This window comes from Leptinotarsa decemlineata, unplaced genomic scaffold (genome assembly GCF_025532065.1).
Source record: "Leptinotarsa decemlineata unplaced genomic scaffold, Ldec_3_MD MMD2_tig00002082_RagTag_RagTag, whole genome shotgun sequence".
Taxonomy (NCBI): Eukaryota; Metazoa; Arthropoda; class Insecta; order Coleoptera; family Chrysomelidae; genus Leptinotarsa; species Leptinotarsa decemlineata.
In genome coordinates this window covers 1,195,626-1,216,380 of record NW_027412573.1, presented here as the reverse complement: position 1 = coordinate 1,216,380, position 20,755 = coordinate 1,195,626, and the positions used below count along the sequence as shown (strand labels likewise).

The following is a 20,755-nucleotide window of genomic DNA, read 5'->3' as shown; positions in this document are numbered from 1 at the left end:
ACATTTTCTGCTTCCATGTGCCAGGATTGAGTATCTAAAATATGGAATAACTTGTTTGTACCTGAGATCACTTCTACTTCGCTTTTACAATTTTGACCAGTGAAAAATCTTTGATTTTGGCATAAATTCCTTTTTTTCCATGTTTATTGTACTTGATGAGCGTATATGAAAAATTTCAGCAATTTCAAGGGGTTGCCACATGTATTTTGGGCTTTGGAGAGCTTAGTTCAAGCTGAGCTCAAATTTTCAGCTGAGTTTAGTAGGGTTTAGTTTTGCATGATATACGGAAAATACGGGCATTAGGGCCTCAAAAAGAAAATCCTTAATATTCACCCAACTTTATTACGTTCACATCCCTACTTTTTTGCCCGGTTTTGCACTAACATGCCTTTTCGGCGCGCCTTTCACTTTTTTCTCCTTGACTTTGTTTTGTTGTACCCCCTGCAGTGCTGCACTGCGTTCGTTGACTGAACTATTCGACGTGAAGATATTAACATCGATCTTATTAACGTCGTCTAGATTAAACTTCGGAACTTCAATCAGGTTCCGATCTTCGCTAAGCACACCAGGGGCGATCAGCAGAAACATCTCTTTCGTCCACTCGGGCAAACCGTCCTTGGAAACAATGTATTGCCAGCAAGGAATGCCTAAGTGGGCGATGCACATCCGGAAGTAGATGGTGAAGTCCTCCGCTAGAAAGCTAAAAGACATGGAAGCGGTATAGAGCCAGATGCTCGGGATGGAGTAGGAAGTCGTATACACTAAGACTACTTTGGCGTGGTCGTCCACAGTGCAAAGCTCGAAGACTTTGCTGTCGCGCGACAGAGTTAGTTTGTACTTTTTCCCGATTTGTTCCACTTGAGCAAGGTTCTTCGTCTCATAGCCGTATGTTCTCACGAGCTCTTCTAGTGGGTTAACTTCTATTTTTCCTTGCCGGATTAGGCGTTGGTCTCCCGTGGAATAGTCGTAAGAAAAGTCGTACGTGTACGAAAATCCGTTTGTGGAAAAATAAAAGGCTCTAAGGTCTTCTGGTAGGATGATCCCGTTGTTATGCTCCCAGGAACGTATTTCGATTTGCCTGACGCCGGAAAGGCGTTTGAGGGACAGATTCGAAATGCAGGGATTTTTTTCCAGAACTTTCGACAGGCCCAGGAGCAGGTTTTCGTAAAAAGAGTCTTCGGAAACTTTGTCAACGACGAATCCCATTGCTCTGCAAAATAACGATTTCGTAAAGTAGGTGAGGAAGATAACTGGCATGTTCTTACTTCATTATTCATTTCTCAAAACATTGTTAATGAAACTGATAAAGATATTGACAAAGCAAATTTGTTATTTATTTATGACACTTTGAAGATATTTTTTATTCCTGTCTTGAAGACAATACTTCTGTTATAAATAACAGGCGAATCAAATTCCAGTGTATATACGTTGTCATGACAGATCATTGATTACTAATATAATATTGGGTATATTTCTCTGAACTATATCAATAAATTTTAAATTGTAACAGTTACGTCACCCAATCCATGGTTTATTGAGGTACATCCCGTTAGCTAGAACCTAAATCTGTGTTTGATTTGTAGCGATCTGTGTTCCAATTTTTTTTCGCTGTCAACGGCATTGACTACTGTTGTCATTAGCCCCGTATTTTGGTAAGCTAATATTAGTAGGTAGATGAAGTTGTAAACCAACACCAGGTAGCGCTGTTTCGACCCCACGAGATTTCTGTTTCTATTAATTATGTTTTTTTATTGGTTTCGAACACCTTTTCAAACAATAGGAATCTGATTATTATTGAGGATAATGGAATTTATTCAAGATTAATCAAGATTATATTACGTTTTCATTTTTAAAGAAAGTAGAACTGTTCAATAGGTGGAAAAATATGATTAAAACCCAAATTGAGTTGTGATCTAGAGAATACCGTCTTCAAGAAATGAATATCTCGAAGTACTCGTGCATTTTCATGAAAACTATATCCCCTGGTTAACAATGAAAATTTTTGTTCAATTCAAATATGCCTTTCTAATAAAAAAATGCAAAAGTTCCGATCTATCTCTCAAACACATCACTTCAAAAATGTATCTTCTTCATGTAACTATAAATTAATAACAACAATAAACAACCATGCGCCATTTTGTCGACATTTCACTCTCACGCCTTATTACTTATAGGTTATGTATTATCTCAAAATTTTTATCGAGCACGCAACTTTGGTATTGTTGGAGAGGACAGGATAAACAGAACTCCATAAAAAGTAATTAATGAAGTGATAACACTGATTATATTTTCTATTTTGAATGCATATATGAACATCCGATAATTTGTTGAAACATTTATCATAATCGCGGCTTTGAAATCATTCATGATTTGCACAATGAATTGAAATAGAAATGTGGTACAGCTTTTATCTTTTCATTGAGTATTATTGTATTTTTAAAAACATTCCAAGTAGCAAAAAAGAAATTTGTAGTTTAAGTTATAAACAGTGACGGTTTTCAAAGAGAGAACGAAAGTACACAAAGTCTCTGATTGTTAGTTTTATCCTCTCCCAAAATATCTGCTTAATAATTTTTGTTTTGATTACTCACACTTTCAATCGCAAAATAAACCACAGTGAATTTTGTTACTACTCTCGATTGGTACGCTAAGCAAGCCCGTTGGCCTGGCAACAGGAACTAGAAAACAAAATCCGAATACATTTCGCTAGTATTCTTCAATCGAATCAAAAAGATCTCAACGAAATTTGTTATTTCGATACTCGGCAAAGAATTAGTCCAAGAATGAATCAATAAATCGAGAAGCGGGCAAATTCAAACTGGACACCCAACAAGTCGGCGCGCTGGCCCGCGCACGCGCACTTTCGTCCTAGATGTCAGACTAACAGTATTTTAGTTCAATGGTGTTTCCCGTGTTGATAAGTTGGATTTGATGTTGTGCAAAAATGTGGTGGTCAAACAAATGGACTCTGAGCAGTAGGATATTCCCAAGGACGAACCATGACCGACACGTCTGAAGAGTGAGTACGATCTACCCCTAAGAAACACCCCCGGGTCGGGGTTGACAGTCGGCCATGATATTCATCCCAGTTTTCCGTCCGTTTCGGACACAGGAAATCCCTCTAATTGCCGCTTAATAATCCGTAATTAGTAGGCCAGAGCGGCAGCATTCGTTTTTCCAGCCGCCTTATCTGTCAGAAGTGGATGATCATTCATTGGCCGCTAATCAATGGTTCCATTCATGATTCTCGGTTTATTCTCAATCAACGCGTTTCAAGTTCAAATCGAATGTTTATAATAGTTGACTGTCTCGCCTACGCTCGGCATAAAACATAAAACTGCTCGTGAATGAATTGGAGTTTACCGATCGCAGGACTTGTTACCTGAACAAGTAGGCTGGGTCTCTGCTCGATGTTTTACGTTAAGGCCATCTCCACATCTGGTCGGTGGCAGGTTTACAACAATTGTTTTCATTGTTGACCTGGGACCAGTACGAGGGGTCGACTTCCTAGAAATCGGTTGATAAATAACACCGGGGTTTTCACACAGTTTGTTTAAAATACTGCTTCAGTTGTTGTAAGGAAAATCATTTTGTTCATATTCTCGAGGTCACTTTATTTTCAATCGATGAATGTTTACATTGTGCCTCACGATGAAATTGGGATTTGTGTATACAGGGTGTACAGAGAGTAAGGACAAATTCAGTTAGCTGGGTTAACTGAAATTTAAGAAATATATTTAAGACATGTGAATATAAACAAAACTAAAACAGATTCGGAAAAACGTATAAAATATACCCACAAATTTTCAAGACTTTTGAGTTGTTTTGTATCTTTGACTTCTAAATATTAAGAATATTGGTTTCTAATTTTTTGAGACATCTCTCATGGAGAATAGTATGACGAAACTCTGATGGTGTTTTTCCGAAAAGAAACGTCCAAAAATTCATGTGTTGTGATACATGGCTGAATTTTTTACCATAGAGGCTAATAAAATTGATGAAATAGTAGTAGATGTCAATATTGAAGAGAATGATGATGCAATTCAAGGAACGAAACGTCACATTACAAATTAGTTCATACCAGATTATGACAAACATGAAACAGCGCAAATAGTTACTCTCTTTCATTTTCATATTATTAAAGACGGTAGTTTTAACGAACAAAATGTGACAATTTTGGTTTTTTTGATCGGTTTTTTGCGAATATCTCCGAAACGCTGTTGTTAATCGCGATCTGAAAAACCATTTTCATTGTTTCCCAAATGGGCAACTTTTGTCTTATTCAATCAACTTTGTAAGTCCTACCATTTCTGAAATAGCAACAATGGGCTCAGCTATATGATGTTCGAAAAAAACCTTCAAATCTAACGTCGTTCTATATTTATTTTTGCTGAATTTCACAAATATAATTAATGAAAAATTAAATCCTAAAAAACAAAGCGAAATATTGATTAATCTGGTTTTATATCACTTGTTTGTTTTGGGATATATCAATACTCAAAATTGAAACTACTGCATGTAGTCGTAGAGCTTCATAATTTCTGACATATCATTTTAGAATCTTCATCGATCAGTTAACTGTTATATTGTTTTATTAAATCCGACCTTGCTTCCAATCAAATAAACATAATCGTTTTCATTATCCCAAGAAATATTAAATGTTTCTGTTCAGAGATTACAAATTGAAAGTACTAATTTTAAAGAAATTATGGAATATTGAATAAAAAATGCCAGTAAAAGACATACCCAAATAGTACAAGAACATTCATAGAAGCGTTCGCTAGAACATAGAAACATTCCAAGAATATTGATATGTGAATGTCTTGATATTCTAACAGGGATTTATGAAATTGTTTTAACAAAATGGGGGTTCTGTTCGCACACTTCGCTTATTTTACGGCCGTCATAATCGCAATGTGGTGGATAAATACCTCCATAAAGTTAGCAAGGCAACTTGCAGTAAAATTATTGAAGTATACTTTTTCAATTGTCGAATAATTGTCGAGAATTTATCGTGAAAGAAAAATAATTGTCGCGCATCTCCTTTTTTTTATAAGGGGTAGCCCTGCTAACTTGATATAAAGTTAGCACAGCACCTGTAGTAAAATTTTTAATATAACGGAATTATTAAAACTTTCATTACTAGTATTTGTCGAATAATTGTCGTGACCCAGTCCATATCAAAAAATTTCCTGAAACGTATTTTTTTGTAAAATATTGCGTTTTTCGAGTCATACCTTGTACTGTATGGATATTTTGAACCATATGGCAACACCGCAACGGGCGTATTTGATTTCTTCGTATATTTTTCAAAAGAATCAACAGTGAAAAGTGCTAAAATGAATTTGTAATGTACCTACGTAAAAATTATCGATACATTTTTATGTTTCATCAATTTTTGTAATCCTATATTCATGTCGATTATTTTTTGCAATTAGCAACCTATTGACCAATTGTATCTCTTTCGACAATTGTTTATGAAAGAAAAACAATTGTTGCTCTTCAACTTTTTTTTAAATAGGTGGCTCTGCTAACTTGATATGTAGTTACCACATCCTCCCCAGTAGAAATCCCTAGAAGTCTAATCTATAGTGCGTTACGACAATTACTCGACAAATATTAATAGCAAAAATTCCGATATTTGAGTATTATTGAGACCTGTACAAGGGTGACCCTGCTAACTTTATGTCAAGTTAGCAGGGCTACCCCTTATAAAAGAAAGAAGATGCGCGACAATTATTTTCCTTTCACGACAAATTCTCGACAATTATTCAACGATTAAAAAAGTATATTTCAATAATTTTACTGCAAGTTGCCTTGCTAACTTTATGGAGATTGGATAAATTTGAGTCCACTGGTTGAGTAAATGATTGACCAACACTCGTACGTCGATGACACCGTTCACATGCATCACGCTGTTCATCAATGAACAATGAAAAAAGATCGAGGTTCTCACCAATTTACTTGCAAAATCAGATTTCACTATTTCCGAAATTATCTTTTGAAATATCCATCATAGCAAGATGAATTTCACTTCAAATTTAATTTTCTATTATAATGTACAGTTCTTCAAGAAATTAGCGCACCACTTTAATGAATCAATTTCATTACCGGTGTGAAGTTATCCACATCCACAAAGTACACTGAGAAAAAAATATCGCATTTTTATTTTTTCATTTACCGACTCTGCACACCTACCATTTTTCAATATGATACGCTTATTGACTGAATTAGTAAAAAAACAGAGCCGTCCTAGTTTATTAAACTGTCTGAGGGGGTGAAAATGGGGTGAAAAAATCAAAAAATGTCTCAGCATGAAAAATCGACTTTTTACACCTACAAAATTGAGATATGTTATTCCTGATGATCTATTTGACTGAAAAAATTTCACGTTATAGTTTTCCAGGCCGTTTGAGGGGGTGGAAATGGGGTGGAAATTTGAAAAAATCATATATTCAAAAATTGAGTTTGTACACCTACAAGATTAAGAGATGTGATTACTGAAACCCTATTTGATGAGAAAAATTTCACGTTATAGTTTTCCAGACCGTCTGAGGGGGTGAAAATGGGGTGGAAACTTGAAAAAATAATATATTCAAAAATTGAGTTTGTACACCTACAAAATTAAGAGATGTTATTACTGACACCCGATTTGACGAGAAAAACTCCACGTTATAGTTTTCCAGGCCTTCTGAGGGGGTTAAAATGGGGTGGGAAGTTTAAACTGAACCGTCCTAGTTTATTAAACTGTCTGAAGGGGTGAAAATAGGGTGGAAATATTTAAAAAAATCGTAACATGAAAAATCGACTTTGTACACCTACAAAATTGAGATATGTTATTCCTGATGAACTACTCGACAGAAAAAACTTCACGTCATTGATTTCCAGGCCGTCTGAGGGGTTAAAAATGGGGTGAAAAATTGAAAAAATCGTATCTTCGAAAATTGAATGGGTAAAAGTTTGAGGTATGTTTCACGTTTACCAGGCCGTATGAGGGGGTAGAAATTTCAAAAAATCATATATTTGAAAATTGAATTTGAACACCTACAAGATTGAGATTCTCCTGATAAAACAATAAAAAAATAAAATAAAATAAAAACAACGTGTCAAGAGTTTTTCAGTTCTGAGAAGACCGGAAACTTTTGCACCATATTAGTTGTTTAATGTAATGAATTCATAAATGTTAGTGTAATGTATGTAGGACTAGATACTTCGGAAACAATCTGACAACGCTGCAAAATCAGTATCTTTCAGATGCTCTATATGAATACATATCTGATTAAACTGTAGTGATAAATAGCCTCAAAGAAACATATCAGCCTCTTGATTTTCATAAACCATAAAACCAAAGCAAAGAAGAAGATTAGAGTTAGGGTAAAAGCATGTTTTTGAAAATATTTTATACTATTTATTAATCATAACAATTGTAACAATCTTGTAGGTGTACAAACTCAATTTTTAAATATATGATTTTTTCAAGTTTCCACCCCATTTTCACCCCCTCAGACGGCCTGGAAAACTATAACGTGAAGTTTTTCTCGTCAAATCGGGTGTCAGGAATAACATAGCTCAATCTTGTAGGTGTACAAACTCAATTTTTAAATATATGGTTTTTTCAAGTTTCCACCACATTTTCACCCCCTCAAATAGCCTGGAAAACTATAACGTGAAATTTTTTCAGTCAAATCGGGTGTCAGTAATAACATATCTCAAACTTGTAGGTCCACACATTCAATTTTCGAAGATACAATTTTTTCAATTTTTCACCCCATTTTCACCCCCTCAGACGGCCTGGAAATCTATGACGTGAAGTTTTTTCTGTCGAGTAGATCATTAGGAATAACATATCTCAATTTTGTAGGTGTACAAAGTCGATTTTTTATGTTACGATTTTTTTAAATATTTCCACCCTATTTTCACCCCTTCAGACAGTTTAATAAACTAGGACGGTTCTGTTTTTTTTACTAATTCAGTTAATTAGCGTATCATATTGAAAAATGGTAGGTATGCAGAGTCGGTAAATGAAAAAATAATGCGATATTTTTTTCTCAGTGTACTGAGATGTGGATAACTTCACACCCGTAATTTACGGGTAACATTTGTATATTTGGCACAAAGCGCCTACGTTTTTTTCACAATAATACCTACTAGTATTTTTCATTCGTTATTTATTTAAGCTTATTTAAAAAAATATTTTTAACTTTTTAGTTCGATGTTCATTTAAAGGTGTTTTTTAGTTTTTTAAACTATATTTATTTTTCATTTCTTAGTTTCGTATGCTATAAAAGCGTGTTTTTGAGTCTCTTAAAACTATATTTATTTTATCTAAACTTTGGGATCAATCAGCCGTATTCTGTTTAGAAAAAAGACTATTGGTATTTTCCGATTCCGCGTGTTAATAACAAATACTTTTTTCAAAAGAAGAAATACATATAAAGTGAGTTCGAATTATATCAAGGAGGTTACGTACAGCGCCATCTGCCCACGAATAGATTAAGCAATAATGTCAATCATTCAGTCAAATACAGATCCCAGATAACCAAGATATGAACATTTTATTGGCAGAGTCTAGTCAAGTAAAACATGTATACGTGACAATTAACAAATATAAACTATAAAATAATGCTTAGAGACAAGAGCAGAGTATATGGACAGAACAATATTAAGTCCAGCTGAACAGATACAAATATAAGTACATGAATTCATGAATATTAGGTAAATGTAAATATATAATGCTACATAATGAACATTGATAGCCATTTCGTGTTGGTTTCAATATCTGTTTACACAAAGCTACATGCCAATCACTCGATAGAGAAACAAATTCCATAACGTAAATAGGACTCAATTTGTGCAAAATAAACTGATCTTGTGATAGTAGTGTCTAACTCTCTTGCAACAACTCTCACTGCATGACATCCTGCTGCTAGTCTTTTACATAAGTAGTCGACATGGGAATCAAATTTTAGATTTTTATCAATGAAGAGCCCTAAAAATTTGTTTTATCGATGTTGAATGATAAAAGATTGAAATCACACCACTCTTTAACCCTTCTTATGTCGACGATGATTTGATCAAGTGAGTTGGAGGCGGTATTGCTATGCCAGAGGATAGTGGTGTCGTCAGCGAAACATGTGAATTTACCACTTATGTCAACATGGACCAAATCATTGACATAAATGAGAAACAACACCGGTTCCAAAACGGAACCTTGTAGAACCTCACTGCCAATGAAACGTTCCTCTGATGAAATTCCAACTAATAGAACATTCTGCCGCCGATCAGAAAGGTACGTCTCAAACCAAAGTAATGCCGATCCTCTAAATCCGTAAACTTCCAGCTTGCTAAGAAGTAGCATGTGGTCTACACATGGTTAGGTCACAAAACATGGCCGCCGCAGATTATCTGGCGTCTTGTGTACCTTTTGAAGACTGAAAGCGGCCATTCCATGGTGTTGATTTCAACCTCTTTGAGGTAACTTCCCATTATTTAAACAACATGGGGTTTGGCGATGTTTTCCATTTGTAAGAAATTTTGGACGATATTGCTCCAAGATCTCCATTATGTACCTTTCAGCTGTAATGGACCCATTGTGTATGACCACGAGGTCCGTAGTGCGGTCAAAGAAATACCACCCCATACCATAACGGAGCCTCCACCAAATATTGTGGTTTGTGAAGAGTTACATTGAGCAAATCATTCACTGGGACGTCGTAACACACGAAAACGTCTGTCATTGATCTCAAATACAACAGGGTTAGATCCAATGTGTTATATGCCAGACATACTTGTGACTGAAACCTTGTGAAATACTACATGGATCAATAAGTCCCGAGACTAACCCAGAGATGGCGCTCTTAGTAAACCAGTAACCACGTCTTTCTAGAGTACTAACCTTTGCTTGAAACGTGTCGAAATTTTAAGTTGATCGGACCAGAAACAGCTGAGTTATCGAGGTTAGAGTAAAGTCGTTTTGTAGTTTGTTTAAAAAATGGAAAAAACCGAGTATCGTGTTCTGATAAAACATTGTTTTTTAATGGGTAAAAACACCGTGCAAGCGAAAGAATGGATTGAAAAATGTTACCCGGACTCTTGTCCATCAAAAGCAACGATTTGTCGGTGGTTTGCCGAGTTTAAACGTGGTCGTACCGACACAAATGACGCAGAACGCTCGGGTAGACCTGTGGAAGCTGTTACACCGGAAAATGTGAGTGAAGTGACAAAAATTGTAATGAAAGATCGTAAAGTGAAGCTTCGTGAGATTGCTGAGATGACACAGATATCATATGGAAGTGTATTTACTATCCTTCATGAAAAATTGAGCATGAAAAAGGTTTTTTTTAAGTGGGTGCCGCGATTGCTTTCGATGGAACAAAAACAGCAACGAGTCGATGATTCAGAAAGCTGTTTATCGCTATTTACTCGCAACAAAAAAGATTTCTTGCGTCGTTACGTGACCATGGACGAAACATGGATACATCACTACACTCCAGAGTCAAAGCGGCAGTCATCTGAGTGGCGCACAGCTGGCGAAAGCCGTCCGAAACGTCCGAAAACGCAGCAGTCAGCTGGCAAAGTGATGGCGTCAGTTTTTTGGGATGCGCATGGCGTGATTTTCATTGACTACCTCGAAAAAGGTAAATCGATCAACAGTGATTATTATACTGACTTACTGGTACGTTTGAAGGAGGAAATCGCAAAAAAACGACCGCACATGCAGAGAAAAAAAATCCTTTTTCACCAAGACAATGCACCTTGCCACAGGTCGATGAAAACAATGGCAAAATTAAACGAATTGGGCTTTAGTCTGCTTCCCCACCCCCCATACTCACCAGATTTAGCCCCCAGTGACTACTGGCTCTTTGCTGATCTTAAAAAAATGCTCCAGGGAAAAAGATTTGGCTCAAATGAGGAGGTCATCGCTGAAATTGAAACTTATTTTGAAGCGAAAGATACATTTTTTTATAAACATGGTATTGAAAAATTGGAAAAGCGTTGGAACCATTGTATCACCCTAAAAGGAGATTATGTTGATGAATAAAAAAAAAATTTTGTAAAAAAAAATGTTGTTTTCATTGTTAGTCTCGGGACTTATTGATCCATGTGTTAAAAAATAAAAGGAGTACTGGTATTTCCATCATGCCCAAAATCAACAGTTATCATTCTAATCGACAAAGGTTGAAACAGTGAAGATCCGTCTAACTTCCGCCCAATTTCTTTAATCGGTTCTTTCTAAAGTCACAGAAAGACTTGTCAAAAAAAGGACGCTGCAGTTTTTGCAAGACCAAAACATCTTGAATAAGTTTCACAAACTACACTTAAACGATTTGATCTCCACTAACTTTATTGAAAATAATCATAACATGTTTCGCTAAAACATTAGCTTTTTCAAATGATTAATCATTTGAAAAAGCTAATGTTTTAGCGAAACATGTTATGATTATTTTCAATAAAGTTAGTGGAGATCAAATCGTTTAAGTGTAGTTTGTGAAATTACTATGGATCTTCATCAAGTAACGGCCGAATCAATCAGAAAATCTTGAATAAGGCCCAGTTTCGATTCCAGCCCGAAAAAAACACAACTGATGCCATTTTCCACTTTTTGGAAAAGGTATATCTAGGGATGAATGACGGCTCAGCTGTTGGGGCAGTGTTCTGCGATTTGTCGAAAGCCTCTGACTGCGTCAATCACGGGGTACTGCTTCAAAAGCTTTAGTGTTATGGATTTAGAGATGTAAGCTACAATTGGTTCGAGTCAAACCTCTCAGCAACTCGTGAAAATGAAAGAGAACAACTCCAACTCCAAATTATGAAATATCAGGAGTGGCGTTCTACGAGGTTCAGCCAGTATTAATATACAGGGCCATTTTTCATTGTAAAAAATATTGAATTATCCTTCTTTCTAGCAAGAGAGCCCATGATGCAAAATGGGGATTTACTCGAGCGCCATTGAGACATATTAGGTTGCAAAGCTTAAATGATAAGAAGAAAAAAATGTTATATAATATATACCTTTTCATCGGTTGGGGAAGCGGCTATAGATGTTTAACTATCTAAAAAAATACTGTTGCATGAACATACTCGAGCGCGTCAGATATTGATAGCATCAATGTCCTACGTATTTTTAATAATGTTGGTATGTTAATCTGATCGTTTGCATGATGTGGGTGGTTGTACGTAAGGGTTAAAAGTGAAAAGAAAAAAATTTCAATCGAGCGCGTCAGATTTTCTAAGGGGGTGTTAAGTGCAACAAAAAAAAGCTCTCGTTTAATAATCTGACGATTTCGATCTGACGCAAACTCGCGGCCATTATTATAATGTGCAAAAAAATTCGCCATTTTGAAATACTCAAGCGCGTCAGATTAAGATATATATGGTTCATCTCTATGTTTTAGACGTGCTGTCTCATAATCTGACGATTAACTAGAGGGATTCGCTTAATCTGACAAAAACAATTTTTTTTAATTTTTTCAATTCACTGAACTTAATTAATTGAAAAGCACAGGAAGTAGCATGCAAATAAATAAGTGTATGTTTTTTAAGTAGAATACTGTTCATAAGAAAATAATTTTTAAAAAATGCTAAAAAAAATTAAATTTTTCATAATCAATTGATTAATTAATGAAGAAAAGAGAAATGAAACTTTCCATGTTTTTACCACTTTTTTTTGTAACTAACGTTACTGCAGTTTCGTCCTATAAGGACATTTCTCTTTTCTTCATTACGATTTCCTACCACGTAGTAACGACTACATCCATCCATCAATTAATTGATTAATTAATCTTCATCACGTACGAGTCTCTGTGATCAGTTGTGATGGCGTCATGGCAACAGAATTCAGAGTGGGGACGGAGTGAGAGAGTTATATATAGAGAAAAAGTGAATGAAAAATAGAGGAATAGCAACTGGGAGAAGGAAATGGAGGTATCGCACAGCTGCACGCATTAAACTTTTTCGACGAATTGTTGTTATTTCGGCTTGCGGAAATCGTCAGATTATATATTTTTCGTTATCCTTGAATTATTTCCTTCAAAATAAAAAAAATCAGCTACGCTCGAGAATGTCGAATTGACGTTATTTTTTTTCAACGTTGCTGCCCTCTCCTTTCTTTACGCCACTCTCAAATCGTCAGATTACTGGAATATACACTTTTTAGCAGGTAATTAACTCACCCTACCTTAATCTGACGCGCTCGAGAATTTTTGATGATCAATTTTTTTTTACTAATCTGATCCTTTATCCCTCACAGGCGGCCATATATACGGGGCTCATATTTGGTGGAGACTTAACTGGGTACAAGGTATCCCCCTGTATATTATTCTGCCGCGCTTTAGTAAATCCCGCTTGGGCTCCCCTATTATTACGTGCAAGCTGGCATCCCCACACCCCAAGCTAATGCATACCCCAAAAACAGCATGCACAGTGGTTCAGGCAGTGCAAGATGAACAAGGACAGCAAACCTGCCTCCCAAACAGTGAATCACAAGTATAAACGTGTCCATTGGAAAGTGAGTGGAAAGTGAGATGTTCAACTGATAATTGATAATTGTCGCTTCCTAATCGTTACATGCTACTTGTTGATCGAGTGACATATATTCACGGAGTCACCTTAAAAAAAAGATGAATCTATATCTTCGTACCTTCCGTCAAACCAGACTAAACAATCGCCACACTCCGACGAAATGATATCACCCGAACCGGCGAAAGAATCATCGTTTACGCGGTACGCCGACGACGAAGCATCGGCGAAAAAAAATCATTAATTGTTGACTTAATCAGATGGGGTTTCCTGTTTTGAACAGTTTACAACTTCCTGCGCTAGTGAAACGTTTATTTATAATAATAACAGGGCAATCTCAAGGCTGGCCGGCCTTCTTCGATGCATCTCTGCATCAGAGGTTGCGGTTTATCGGTCGCCACCGATTCCGGGGATCACGCGTTACGGGGGGCGTTCGATGAGTTGTTCAATCATCTGAGATGAAATTTGGCAAAATCGAACCGTAGTGGAATAATTTGAAATAATCCAGTTGTATTTAGCTTTGCTTTTGATTTTTTCATTATTGTTTTAAATCAAGAACCTCTCAGAGCGCAGTTATTTTTATTCCTTAAGCATTATGTGTGATATTCATATAGAAAAAGACCGGAAGAGACAGATCTACTCTTGACACGATAACCGTTCATGAAAACATTCATAGTTATTTGATTTGATTTCTCTTAAAAAAATCAAGTTCCATTAACAATGATAAAATGAAGTTTTGTCTCAAATTTGAACTTGATAGCATCTTAAAGCTTCTGATATTAGAGTTACAGATTCATACAAAATTTAACTGTTTAAAAAAAGGAAAGTTAGAAAAATTAGTCAATATAACAAAGTGAATATGTTACACTTTCGGTTGTGAAAAAGTGTTAATCAAGATTGTAAAAAGAATGTATTTTGCATTCCACAATAAACAAACAAATATAATCTTTAGTCGTCAAAGAAAGGAAAAAGTTCTATCCATTATTTCTAAACGTTCAGCAGACATGAAGTATTATGGCGTCTCTTGTGACATCACCTTTGAGTAGACTACATGTAAACACTAGAAGCTCTTTTATAAATTTGGTGATAACTGTTATTAAATATGAATTCAAATATTTCCCAGTATTGATAAACTATGGCGTGTATTTAACCCGGACTACCGGTTGACCTTCAATGATGCTCTAACCGCAAGCTTTCCGCCCTTTGTTTCCAAAACAAATGATGCTCTTCGCCCTCTATCTCGAAAACAAATGATGCTCTAACCGCGAGTCTCCGCCCTCTGTCTCCAAAACAAATGATGCACTGCGCTCTCTATCTCGAAAACAAATGATGCACTGCGCTCTCTATCTCGAAAACAAATGATGCTCTAAATGCACTCTCTCCGCCGTCTGTCTCCAAAACAAATGATGCTCTACCCGAGCGCTGTCCGCCCTATATCTCGAAAATAAATGATGTTCTAACCGTGCGCTCTCCGCCCTCTATCTGGAAAACAAATGATGCTCTAACCGCGTACTCTCCGCCCTCTATTTCGAAAACAAACAATGCTCTAACCGCGCGCTATCCGCCCTCTGTCTCCAAAATAAATGATGATTTCCATTTTTTATCTCAAAAGCAAATTATGTTTTAACCGCGCGCTCTCCGTCCTCTATGTCGAAAACAAATGATGCTCTAACCGCTCGCTCTCCGCCCTCTATCTTGAAAACAAATGATGCTCTAACCGCGCTCTCTCCACCGTCTGTCTCCAAAACAAATGATGCTCTCCGCCATCTATCTCGAAAATAAATGATGCTATAACCGCGCGCTCTCCGCCCTCTATCTCGAAAACAAATGATGCTCTAACCGCTCGCTCTCCGCTCTCGAAAACAAATAATGCTCTAACCGCGCGCTCCTCGCCCTCTATCTCGAAAACAAATGATGCTCTAACCGCGCTCTCTCCGCCGCCTGTCTCCAAAACAAATAATGCTCTCCGCCATCTATCTCGAAAACAAATGATGCTCTAACCGCGCGCTCTCCGCCCTCTATCTCGAAAACAAATGATGCTCTAGCCGCGCTCTCTTCGCCGTCTGTCTCCAAAACAAATGATGCTCTCTGCCCTCTATCTCTCTATCTCGAAAACAAATGATGCTCTAACCGCGCTCTCTCCGCCGCCTGTCTCCAAAACAAATAATGCTCTCCGCTATCTATCTCGAAAACAAATGATGCTCTAACCGCGCGCTCTCCGCCCACTATCTCGAAAACAAATGATGCTCTAACCGCGCTCTCTCCACCGTCTGTCTCCAAAACAAATGATGCTCTCCGCCATCTATCTCTCTATCTCGAAAACAAATGATGCTCTAACCGCGCTCTCTCCGCCGTCTGTCTCCAAAACAAATGTTGCTCTCCGCCATCTATCTCGAAAACAAATGATGCTCTAACCGCGCTCTCTCCGCCGTCTGTCTCCAAAACAAATGATGCTCTCTGCCCTCTATCTCTCTATCTAGAAAACAAATGATGCTCTACCCGAGCGCTGTCCGCCCTATATCTCGAAAACAAATGATTCTCTAACTGCGCGCTCTCCGCCCTCTACCTCGAAAACAAATGATGCTCTAACCGCGCACTCCCCGCCCTCTATCTCGAAAACAAATGATTCTCTAACCGCGCTCTCTCCGCCGTCTGTCTCCAAAACAAATGATGCTCTCCGCCCTCTATCTCGAAAACAAATGATGCTCCAAACGCGCGCTCTCCGTTCTCTTCAACGTGTAAGAAAAATGTTGAAACAAAAGCTGCAATATTGATATGGAACACAAATAGCGAAAAACCCATAGGAAACACGATATTTGCAAAAAATGTGCAAAAAGTCGATTTTTGTGACCTTTTACTTTATATTTTGACAGTGGCGTATACCCTACCATATGTAGCCATTTTTCGCTTGATGATGGGTTTCCATATGTTGCGTAATTCTACGCTAGCTTGGCTGAATACGTTGTTGGACAACACGTAAGCGGCTTCTGGCTTCAACATGTATGCGGAGTCTGGTTGAGATATGTTGACATCAACAGCGTGAGACCTTCAACGGAATGGCTACTCCAAAGCGAAAAATGGCCAACTCCCGCCAAAACGGCTACCATATGTAGGTTTTGAGACAACTTTTACGATGTCAAAATACAAGTTTATTGCTGGGTATCTCAAATTCCGAGGTAAACCAACTAAGATGACTGGACTAATACGAGAAATTTAATATAAAATTGTAAACCTGTAAAAAAATCTATTTTGAAGGTATAGCTCGCGATCAAAAGTCTGGGACACCCTGTACTTTCATCAATTTTGCTCGTATCGTTCATCGAGAACAGTAATTTTGTCGGTTATATTCTGGGAACGAAACCGACGTTTTCATCAAATTTTTCAACGAACGATTACGTCAACTTCCAGTCAACTCTAGACGGATCCAGTTAAATAAGAAGGAAAACGTAAATTGGCTATCTAGATCGAGATGTCTCCTGCAACGGAAACGGCTCGTTTACTTCTCATTTCGAGTGTTTTCATAGTTTATCTCTTTGCCGACGATCGCGATTATCTGCAGCCAGAAGGATCGCGTGAGAACGTAAAGATCTATCGACATGTTACCAGTTTATTACGGAGGATTATCACTATTATCAGTACATTGTTTTGATTCGGTGGGAATCGAGTTCAAGGGGATCGTCCGTTGGACTCGAGAATTTCTTTTGTACAGGGTGTCCCGAGGTTATGTAATTTAGTTTTCTCATTATTATACTTATTATACTAGCTTTTACACTCGGCTTCGCTCGCATTTATGCCACTAAATAAGTGTCAGTACAATAGAAATGAATCAATATGAGAACTATATTTTAATGCTTGGCTGGGATTACCAATTTTTAAAAATTATTACATATGATGAAGTTTCGAAAATTCAAAATGTGCTTTATTGAATTGCAACAACAAATGTTAAAATGTATTTCACTGTATATAATTTTTCAATATTAAATTCTACAAAAAGGATTTGAAGCTTTATATCTTCTATTAATTATCTGCGAGCGCTTTCGACAGTTGGTAGTACTGTCATCTTCTAGGCACCCTCAAGTTTGAGGTGCCCAAGAGATTTTTGCCATCCAGACAGTCATAAATTAGCAGCCTACAATTCAATGTTGCACATAGCATTGTTATTGCCTTTGTCTACTAACAAACTAGCAATATTATTTTAATATAAAATCATCCAAAAATATAACTAAATTGACAATTAAGTATAAAATCACAATTATAAAATACGCGTACTAGTAATAATATATAAAAATATGTTAAAATCGATATGGACGTTGTTGAAAAAGAATGTGATATATATTAACAAAACGATAGTGCCTATATATACACATATATACATACATATATGAACACATTTGTATTACAGAACCGTAAGTGGACAATATAGCAATATAGCCGACATCCACAGCGACTTTTCTAATAGTGATTCGTCGATTCTTCATTACAAATACGTGAATATTACTGGAGTTTTTTCTCCAACACCAAATAGTTATTTTTAACACCTCGACACGTGTTTCGATCACCAAGTGATCATCTTCAAAGAGGAAGATTAAAATAAAAAAAAAAATAAACAAAGAGGAAGATTAAAATCTTCTTCTTTGAAGATGATCACTTGGTGATCGAAACACGTGTCGAGGTGTTGAAAATAACGATTTGGTGTTGGAGAAAAAAAAACTCCAGTAATATTCATTACTACACCAAAGGTTCCAAACAGTGCATCATAAGTACAAATACGTGAGTTGAAAATTCAATAAAATGAATAAAATAATCAAGATGAAAGATGAAAATGCCCACGGAGTAAAAAGAAATATAAATAAAAACATAAATAAAAAATCAAAAAAGAAATATAAATATTTGAAAAAATAAATTGAAAAAGATTTCAAATCAAGTTATTTCACGACGTTTAGACTGTAAAAAGAAATATAAAGAAAAAATAAAAAAAGCAAAAAATTAAAAAAGAAGTATAAATAATTGAAAAAATTAATTAAAAAGATTTTTCACGATGTTTCGATTGTAAAAAGAAATATAAAGAAAAACTTAGTTGAAAAATATTTCAAATCAAGTTATTTCACGACGTTTCGATTGTAAAAAGAAATATAAAAATAAATGAAAAAAGCAAAAAATTAAAAAAGAAATATAAATAATTGAAAAATTAATTAAAAAAGATGCCAAATCAAGTTATTTCACGACGTTTCGATTGTAAAACGAAATATAAAAATAAATAAAAAAGCAAAAAATTAAAAAAGAAATATAACTAATTGAAAAATTAATCAAAAAAGATGTCAAATCAAGTTATTTCACGACGTTTCGATTGTTAGTATCCACAATCGTATTTGGGTGACGACTTCGGAGATATATTTCGGATCATTTTAGACAATGGAAGTCCGAACAAGTAAAATTCATCATGAAACATTGTCAACCAATTTCAAACAATCGAATTCTCTTGGTTGAACACTAGAAAATACATTGTATTTTGTAAAAGCACAATAATCAACAATAATCGAATATTACTTAGTGCTGTCTTAGCCTTAGTGCAATACTTGTTTATTCTCTAACTACATAAGTGAAGTTCTACACTTTCAGTTATTTATTTATATACACCTCATACATTTATGACGCACTCCAGTAAGTAATATTCACCTCATATATGTTATATATTTTTTTGTTGAATTATCATTATTATTCTTATCATTATTATAACAGTAAATGTATAAAGTATTTTACTTCTCACATCCAGCGAAATAACAAAAAGAAGAATAATGTTCTATTGTAAATTATAAGAAAAAATATAATTTACCAAAACTTCTTGTTTAATAATAATAACAACAATAATAATAATAGCATTCATTACCCAACAGTTAAAAACCATTTACAGGGCTAACTAAGTATAAAGTAATGTCCTCATAACTACAAAATTACAATTTGAGAAAATGAAGAACAAGAATATAATGTAATAAAATGTTGCTCGAATCAAATGGTTATTGCTGGAACTGAGTCCCATTTTGAGTCAAAAGATAAATCATTTTACAATGAATTTCTGGAACTTCATCTAGCTTTTCCTAATATGACTAATAACCAGTCCGTGCAAAGCTTATTGTTAAATCATCTGAAAATAGAATTTTTAACAGATAATGATCGACTGTATTGTCAAACATACGCCAAACTAACTGACTGTTATAAGGAAACAAGTATAGCTGAGGCACCAGTCAATCTAATAATAATACTGATGATTTTCAAACAAGACTCAACCTCTAACGGAAGCAAGAAACTCTTTGGAAGGTTCGAAATAGATGAACATTTCAACCTAGCAGATCACTATTATAATATTCATGCAGTCATTGTTCACTGTGGTTGTGGCGTTGAATTTGGTCATTATTACGCCTTGGCCAAAGAAGAAACGGACTGGTTTAAGTTTGACGATAGTCGTGTCACGAAGTGTTCTGGCGATGTATTGAACTTATTGGAGCCTCTGGAGACACCCTACATTTTGTTTTATAAGAGAGAGGACATTGGCAGATCAAGATCTTCAAATGATGTGATGCTGCAGGTTTTTCCGGGTTTTCCTGCAGCTGAAAAAGCAAATGCGCCACTGGAATCAATGAAGTCGCCCCGGAGCGACAATTAATTTTTATTGTTGTTTTTATTTTATTTTTATCGTTGTTTCAATAAAATTTTCATTTATTTAAAAAAAAAAGTGGTATTGAAATGGTGGATCGGGGCTGGAATAATGTTGTGCCTCTTGATGGAGGTTACGTCTATGAATAAAGCCAATTTTGAACAAAAAAAACGCGTTTTCATTCTTAGGCCCGGGACTTTTAAGCCTATGCGTTAAAATCCTAGCGACTCCGCCATATATTTGATTGCGTTACTTCGCCAAATATTGTTTTCTAATCAGCTGCAAATACCCGTATTGAATTTGGCGGGACCAGAGAAATTTTGCGTAATAATAAGTGTTGAAACTTTAATGATATTATTGATGATTGCTTTCACATAAACCGATTCTCACAGTACACTTATTTACAGACATAGGTTAAGAGGGTGTAAACAAATCGTTCAAAAAGGAAAATCGACTTTTATTCAAAACTGATAATACCTCTTTTGATATATTGGAGTGTAGGAAGATGAAATATTATAAATAATGAACTGGCCAAAGGAAAAAGTTTTTGGGGTAAAGGCATCATTACTTTGAGACATGAATCCA

The 20,755-nt window shown here is 35.8% G+C and overlaps 2 protein-coding genes across 4 annotated transcripts in view; one reads left to right on the top strand and one right to left on the bottom strand.

Annotated features, from left to right (window-relative positions):
- Nucleotides 1–322: 322 nt before the first annotated feature.
- Nucleotides 323–13,732, bottom strand: LOC111504694 (tubulin polyglutamylase complex subunit 2). 3 transcript variants are annotated; one of them, XM_074176788.1, is made up of 2 exons: nt 13,640–13,732; nt 323–1,210 (listed from the first exon to the last, which is right to left on the bottom strand). In XM_074176788.1, the coding sequence occupies exon 2, from the start codon at nt 1,204–1,206 to the stop codon at nt 349–351; it is 858 nt and encodes a 285-aa protein (XP_074032889.1). In that variant the 5' UTR covers nt 1,207–1,210; nt 13,640–13,732; the 3' UTR covers nt 323–348. The 3 variants fall into 3 exon arrangements, with proteins under 3 accessions (XP_074032889.1, XP_023015139.2, XP_023015136.2); XM_023159371.2 differs by lacking the exon at nt 13,640–13,732 and adding an exon at nt 2,592–2,702; XM_023159368.2 differs by lacking the exon at nt 13,640–13,732 and adding an exon at nt 1,266–1,421.
- Nucleotides 2,853–20,755, top strand: part of Spred (Sprouty-related protein with EVH-1 domain) — a 76,948-nt gene continuing 59,045 nt past the window's right edge. The window contains exon 1 of the mRNA XM_074176785.1: nt 2,853–3,019. Within this exon, the coding sequence (XP_074032886.1) occupies nt 3,000–3,019 (20 nt within the window). The 5' untranslated portion in view covers nt 2,853–2,999. The remainder of the gene's footprint in view (nt 3,020–20,755) is intronic.